This window comes from Halyomorpha halys, unplaced genomic scaffold (genome assembly GCF_000696795.3).
Source record: "Halyomorpha halys isolate HHAL.00 unplaced genomic scaffold, Hhal_1.1 Scaffold5.1, whole genome shotgun sequence".
Lineage (NCBI taxonomy): Eukaryota > Metazoa > Arthropoda > Insecta > Hemiptera > Pentatomidae > Halyomorpha > Halyomorpha halys.
In genome coordinates this window covers 233,301-241,550 of record NW_027106871.1, presented here as the reverse complement: position 1 = coordinate 241,550, position 8,250 = coordinate 233,301, and the positions used below count along the sequence as shown (strand labels likewise).

At 29.4% G+C, this 8,250-nt stretch overlaps 1 protein-coding gene across 1 annotated transcript in view; it reads right to left on the bottom strand.

The window, feature by feature from the left end:
* Positions 1-2,236: 2,236 nt before the first annotated feature.
* Positions 2,237-8,250, bottom strand: part of LOC106692389 (regulator of chromosome condensation) — a 17,449-nt gene continuing 11,435 nt past the window's right edge. The window contains exons 8-9 of the mRNA XM_067045186.1: positions 5,772-5,930; positions 2,237-3,031 (exon numbers count right to left, since the gene is read on the bottom strand). Of these exons, the coding sequence (XP_066901287.1) occupies positions 2,865-3,031; positions 5,772-5,930 (326 nt within the window). The 3' untranslated portion in view covers positions 2,237-2,864. The remainder of the gene's footprint in view (positions 3,032-5,771; positions 5,931-8,250) is intronic.

The following is an 8,250-nucleotide window of genomic DNA, read 5'->3' as shown; positions in this document are numbered from 1 at the left end:
GGGTCTTAATTTCATGTCTGTACGCTGATGGTACCAAAAGTTCCATAAAATATCAAGAAAATTAATTTCCAAGCTCTCGCTTTGACCACAATTTCAGCTAAAATAGAATTGTTATTTTTCTTTAGCTCTCTAGCTAATTTTAAACACCACTTACCATAGGACTCAATATTGATAATAAAAATGGACTGTTAATGTGTAATTTATTATTTTTTAACTGTTATACTGTTAACATATCCACTATTTCCATTAATATATGATCCTTGACGTTTATTCAAAGTCAGGAATTCATGGAGTAGAATCTCTATAAAAAAAAAAACTCCATAAGGAAATAATAATTTTCAATATAAATAAATAATAATTCATAGAATTTCTGAAACTTAGCTTGAAGGTAAATTCCTAAGAATATTTTAAACAGAAGCTCCTATTGACAGTTGATGTATAAAGGATATATTTAGACATCAGAGTCAAATGACCATCGACATAAATCAGGATTTTTCTCAAATTTCTTTTAATTACCACCTATGATAATTTGAAGTAAACAGGATGGTCTTACTTTAAACTACCATAGATGGTAGTTCTTCCAATAAAACAATGTTGAGAAATTTCAATTTTGACTTACCTTAACTATTTTTAAACCAGTTGCTAGCTGTCATTTGAATCAAGTCCAAAATCTGAAAAATCTTGAAAAAAAAGTTCTAGATAAGAGTTGAAAAATAAATTTGAACCCTTAAGACTCAGAGGAACTCATAGTTGATGATTACAAGGTCTTAGAGACAGGGCTAAAAGAAATTGTCAACTTTACAAATAAGGTTTTCCAGCTACTTTGATTCATTCCTGGTGGTTGTGGTAAAATTTCATTTAGAAAACGTCTATGCTTCGAGATAATTTAATTAGAACTGAACAAAAATTGACTGCCAGGCCATAACCCAGATACAGTCAACTAATTAACTTACAAAACAATTATAGTAAAAGCTGTTGCACAGTAACCTACTCTTGCAGCTTGAGAATTCCACCTGCCATGGAAGATGGTCCACAAAGTTTGGCTTATAATAAAAGTGCAAAAAAAAACTTGTTATATTTCCACTTCTAATCCTAAAAGCTATTATTTATTATTATCATCACAGCAAGCATTCATCATTTCTAGCCTAATACTGTAAATTGTATTTATTAGATCCAAGTAATATGGCCAACTGGTTGATGGAGGATTTGTGTTGAGGTAAAAGACGATGAGTACAGAGCCTGCAAGTTAGTGATCTGAGTTGAATGTAGCCGAAATATAACAATTGGCCTTACTGACAACCAGCTCAGAACTTCAGAAAAATACATGAAATCACACGAGACGCTAAAATGAACCTTATTATTAAGGTGAGTACACAAGCGAATCTCAGCCAATATTACTAATTGCTTTGTAGATATTCAGTTAGTATGTACTGGAGGAAAATCAAAGCTAATGAACTTATTGGCATTGTATTGGTATTAGGTCCCCTCTCCTGTTACACAGCAAATCCCTTTGTCCCTAATAATTGGTTTGATGTGGACGAAAGGCTGAACGCAAATGTGTTAGCGACCAACATGCACCCCAATGTATTGGATCCTTGTTCATTGACCGTTGTTGACCCTGTGTGAACTTGCCTTATGCGGTATAACAAGAACCCTCCAGGCATTAAAGAAATAGGAGGTAAAATATTAGCTTTCTAAAATATAGCTTATTATTTTTTTAAAAAATAAATCTGGATCAACATCAGTTTTTAAAATTTTTTAATTCACTCTAATTTTCCAGTTCTTATTATTTTTTTTAATAAATCAATTTATTCAATTTTCCATAGTTTTTTGCAAATGTAAAAATAAAACTAGGTTTTTTGTTTTAACTCAAAATGATTTCATTAAAAAAAAACAAAAAAAAAAACTCATTTCTTAAAATACACTTTTTGAGTCAATGTTAGATTCTCAAATCTCTCTTTAGATTTTATTTTTATATCTTTTAAAGGTGAAAGATCAAGAATTATTGTGTTCAGTTAAAATAAGTGAAAAGTTAAATTAAATAGTAATTTTAATTGCCCACTAACAGGTTCCATAATTTTGTTATAAGGATGTTACTCATTCAAATTTATTTTTATTATCAAAATAAATGTCTGTAATCAGTTCAAATTTCTACAATATCTCTAATTCATTAAATAGCATGATAGTCAAACTAACCCTAAGAGTACAGATGGTCAAAATTCATAATAAACAAAAATTACAAATCAAAATACAGCCAATTATTTTTATTTATAAATTGGGTACCATATCAATGCAATAAAATGTAAATAACATGTCAATATTAACAGTATAATCAAGGCACGAAGGTTTAGGATCAAATTTATGTATAGTTTTTGCTTTTGTCATTGGAAATGAATCTTTGTTAATCCATTTAAGATTAACAAGTACATAAGTACTTAATCTCTTTGTAAAATAATATTGCCTTTTACAAATAAATACATTTCTTAACAAAATTTACAATGATTTACAATAAATAACTTATACCTAAGATAAAGTTTTTGAGCAATAAATACAATAGTGATGAGCCATATGCCATCACTTATAACGAGACCAACTGAAACATAATTCATTAACAGTTTTCAAGTAACAATTAAATGATCAATAACAAAAAAAAAAAAAAAAACAAGATCAATACTGAATCAGCAACAATTTTTATGAACAATCTATTACACACACATTAATAAGTAAAAATGATAAAATGAAATATACAATAAATAAAAATTACAGATGTTATTGTTAATGATAAAATGATTAATGTCATAAAACGGATCAAATATGAATTAAAAGAACTGTACACCACAGAAAAAACAAAATATTAATTAATGTTACACTGCCTTGTCCTTAGCGATAATAATAGTGTGTTGCGCTCCAGCTGCAACTTTGATTACATCTCTCTTCTCAAGCTGTTTGCCAGTAACTAGCGTCGGTTCTACCTTATCCCCATCTCCAACACCTAGCTGTAGCGCCTCCATTCCCCAAGAGTATAATTTACCTGCAATTAAACATCAGAAAGCCTATTTGTTTAAAACAATAACAAATAAAATATGTTACAATTGCAATAAGTGAGACACAGAAATTTAAATACACTTCTTGCAGAACTTGATGAATAAATTGATGCATTAAATAACACAGGCTAAACAATGAGGTTTATCAACTCAATCACAAAGAAACTTCTGAACAGTGCAATGCCTTAATTGGATTTATGTAAATAAAAATTATGTTGGCAATATTTACTAGCTTTAGTTATGATATAATTATTCTTTTAATGAAATACTCATGAATTTGAACTATTAAGTAATTATTTAAAAGTAAACTTTAAATTGAACATTTTTGATAATGTTGATTTTATGAAATAATTGATAGGTCAAACAAAACTGTATTGTTCACAATGCTATCACCTCAATATTTACTAGATGTCTAATAGATTTAAAAAAAAAAAAAAAAAGGAATATTAAAAATCGGCATCATAGCATAAATATAAGTATACAATCATCACCTGTGATGTATACATCAAAATTGGCATCATAATATAAATATAATAAGTATACTACATCATCACCTATGATGTATACCTCAAAATTGGCATCATAATATAAATATAATAAGTATACTATATCATCACCTGTGATGTTTACCTCAAAATTGGCATCATAATATAAATGATGCCATATTACATTGGCATCATACATCATGTATGATCATGCATATTACATTGGCATCATAATATAAATATAATAAGTATACTATATCATCACCTGTGATGTATACCACAAAATCGGCATCATAATATAAATATAACAAGTATACTATGTAAGTATAACTCAACAAAAATTATCACATCATTCTAGAGATATCTCCTTTCAACCATAATTTTATGATATACTTTCTTCTGGCTGAGAATTATTGTGAGATGTCTCCAGACAGAAGCATTAATTTGTATCACAGCTTAAACAATAATAGATAATATCTATAGGGTGGTCTATCTATCCGGAAAATGTGGATCGGTTTTATCCGTGGTCATGAACAAGAAGCTTTATTGCAATCATAGTAGTTGCCATCTGTGTTGTTTTGAAATTTTTTGTATGTCTTTTCTTCATGAGATAAATGTTGTGAATACTTTTTGTGACAAAACTATTTTGATGTTCAGTTAAGTAAAAAAATTGTTTAAGTTCAATTTCTATTTCACTGTAATGATATTGTTATATAGTCACTAGAATTATACTTCTAATTGTTCAATAATATTTACAACCTAACAGAGTGTGTTTTAGGTGACTCATTGATGAGTTCAAATGTGGTCCATCTATAAGATAAGGGACAACTAAGATTGATGGACCACGGGAACTCGGGATTGATGGAACAGGTAAAGTATTTGGGATAGACATCATTTGTTGAAGTATTATAAATAAAAAATATAACTTAAGTCATATTAAAATGAAAAAGAACAAAAAAGAAAAATTTTGGAAATAAAGGTCAATCTAATTAAATTTGACAGTCTCAGAGCTAAAAATTTTTGGAAGAAGGATCTGATGGTTTGTGTGAAAGGGATCTAGATGAATTTTCGAAAACCCCCATGAAAGGCACTGGTGAGGAGACAAAAAAATAAAGAACATTGGGTTAAATGTGTGTAATCAAGATGGTCTCATGAAATATATACTCGATATGAGAATAAATCCCATAAGTGACTATTATGGCAAAAAAAAGTAGTTAAAGGATAAAATTAAAGCTCAAGGAAACATACAAAGTAAACCACATTTTATTTTCTAGTGCTATCATATTATAATACCTCTAATTTAGGTTTAAGCCTTATTATTTGTATTTATGTGTTTTGTAATACGTATAGTAAATATTTTACTCCATTAGATTGTAAACTGATTAAACTTTATCCCTTTTTAACACTGTGACCCATCAACCAAGGACATATCCAGTATAGAAGAACCACAAAACTATTTTTTTAAACATATATGTATATGTAGTTGACTGTAAAAATTTTAAATATTGAAGATGGTCAGGGTTTCGGTCAAAAACAAGAACAAATAGTTTAAAAGTATTTTAATGTCCGACGTTTCACCCCACTTTGCAGGGTTTCATCAGGGCTGTTCAAAGCGAAAGGTTTGACCTTTGACAATTGATTGTCACCTTCTGTTCAACCTTTCGCTTTGAACAGCCCTGATGAAACCCTGCAAAGTGGGACGAATCGTCGGACATTAAAATAGTTTTAAACTATTTGTTGTTTTTTTTACCGCAACCCTGACCATCTTCAAATATTTATTTTTTAAAACTTTTATTCCTAACATGTATAAAAGTAAAATAAATGTATAAACAATGGAGTCATAAAGCTATGAGCTCAGATGGCTCTACATTAGACAGAATTAATTTAAATATAATAATATGACCAATTTCTATTATATAATAATTATAGATAATAATGATAGATAGATCAGTCAGATCTAGTAACATTATTTGTTTACTATTTAAAAGAACAGGAAGACATACATATCATCCATTCAATATATTATGCATTCATTACTGTACTTATTTATTCTATACAAACGGGACCATCAGCCAAAAGAAAAAAAAAAATTAATTCAGAAAATTAAAATTCAAGTAAATAAATATCACTATAGGTCTGACAGACCCATCTGTCATATTGTGAATTAAAAAAAAAAACTTAGAAGGACAACCATAATAATTCAAACACACAAACGGGTTATTTATTGTATTGAAAAACTTACCACTCTCTGTAACAGCAAACGATGCAGTACTTCCACAAGATATGTCTGAGCATTTTTCATCCTCAGGAATCTTAACTTGGGTAGGAACATCAGCATCAGTACAGTCAGCACCAAGGCCGAGGCGTCCATACTCATGCCTTCCCAAAGCATAAACTCGACCTAAATAAACAATTAACCAATCAGGTCAGTATATAAATCTATTACAGTTCTATATAAAAATCACTATCCTGAACAATTTCTATGGTTTATTAGTTCCAAAAGAATTATGAAACACAGATGATCTGCTGACCAGTACACTAAATCAATTTTTATGGAAAATTCCATAGTAAGGAATCTTAAATGAAAGACCTTAATACGCCTCGATTTGCCATTATAAACAAAATTTACACGATAAACATTATAGTTAGAGATATTGAATAAGATTCTATTTCTATATTTGCTCCAATTCTTTGGTCAACATCAAATTTATATAACGTATCAAATCATGATCACTATTTCTATTTTATTTTACAGCCAACTTGAAAAAATAAGACATTATTGTAAATCACACTTAAGAATTAAATAATTCAATTTTCATAAATTATGAAAATAAAACGCACTGAAACAATATATCAAAACAAAGGTTTAAGCATTCCTGTTGCTTAAAGGATTATTATACTACTACATGAAAGAGTGAAATTGAAAATATAACCAAAACTATATATATATAAAAAAAAAAAAAGGAGCTGTAGGAAGATGCTTTGGTTAGTTAAGAAAGTATATAAAATACGAGTAACAAAAAGCTGTTTAGTTGTATTCAACATTTTATCCCACTTGGCAGGGATAAATGAGGATAAGATCTCGGGTTTTAAAATAAGTTTGTAGCAGTTTTTACTGGTGATTTCAATAAAAACATCAGATTCTTTTAAATCAATTAAATATGACCCATTTTGGTCTAAAACATATTGCCATCTTTCAGGCAATTTTTTAATTCAGGCCTTCCAGATTTTAGCATAATTAACTCCTCTATGAGCGTTTTGCAGTCCTCGAGCAAATTAAAGTGTTTCCCGTTAATAGAAGGGCCCGAAATAAGAGAAAATGTGTTGGGGTGAATAGGGATCACATCCCAGCCAAACTCCAATAATTTCTGCCGGGTCTGCAAAGACACGTGAGGATGGGCATTATCATGATGAAAAACTATGCCTTTGCAATTAGTCAATGCTGGACGCTTTTGCTCAACCGTTGCCTTTAATTGTCCCAACTGGGCACAGTATACTGCAGAATTAATGGTCTGGTTGGGCGGGAGGAGCTCATAATAAAGGACACCTTTCCAATCCTACCAAATGCAAAACATAACCTTTTTTGGATGTAATCCTGCTTTTGGAGCCGTTAATGGTGGTTCACTTCGTTTTCTCCAGGACTTTTTCCTCACAATATTATTGTACAGGATCCACTTTTATCACCAGTTATCAACCTCTTAAAAAATGGATCATTAACATTGCATTTCAGGAGGAAATCGCTAATTGATATGCAGTCCAATAAATTCTTTTCTGTCAAATTGTGAGGAACCCATATATCACTTTGAGAAACATATCCCACAGTCCCCAAATGATTTGAGACACTTACATGAAATATATTAAGCGTTTCTGCAATTCTATGTCATAAAGTGAATGTTTCCTGTAATCAATGCTTGAATATTCTCATCATCAACGGTTAAAGGACAACCCAAGAGCTTTGCGTCTTCCAAGTCAAAATTTCCAGTTCTGAATCGAGCAAACCATTTATGGATGGTACTTTCTCCTATGGCATTATCGCCATACATACTGCAAATTTTTTTAATCGTCTATGCAGCGGATTTTCCTTTTCGGAAAAAAAAAATCATTAAATGACGAAAATACATTTTTCTCTCTTCCATTGTGAGCAAGCAAAATACCACACCACTTAAAGATAAGGAATCTTGGTTGCAACTGATGCATAAAAGCACCTTAACTAATCGTTTTTTAGAATATGTAAACATTATTGACTAAGTAACGATTGTTGATTTTATAAACACAGAAAGGATTTAATTGAAATATTGAAAAATGCTATGAACTTATTTGACAACCCAATACAATAATTATAAAATATGATAAGACAATTAGGATATAGATAAGAAGTTATAAAAAAAAATTATATATCTTTATAAAATTTCAACGGTGAAGTGTAAAAATTCAAATGACAATATACTGAAAAATGAATATATATATACCTCAATTTACCTCTTCATTATGAAACTATGTAAAAGTATGTTTAACTTAATTTATGATATTTTTATTATGTTTTGTTCTAGTACAATATTTAATTTCTATATATGTGCTGTATTTATTTTTACTATTCATGTACTTTTAGTTCTTGTTTTTAATAAATTATTAGCTTTTCTCCAATCTCATGTTTTAATTGTATAATTTTATTTATTGTATTTTGTATTATTTTTTTGTTCTTTTATCTTTTTCTATTTTTA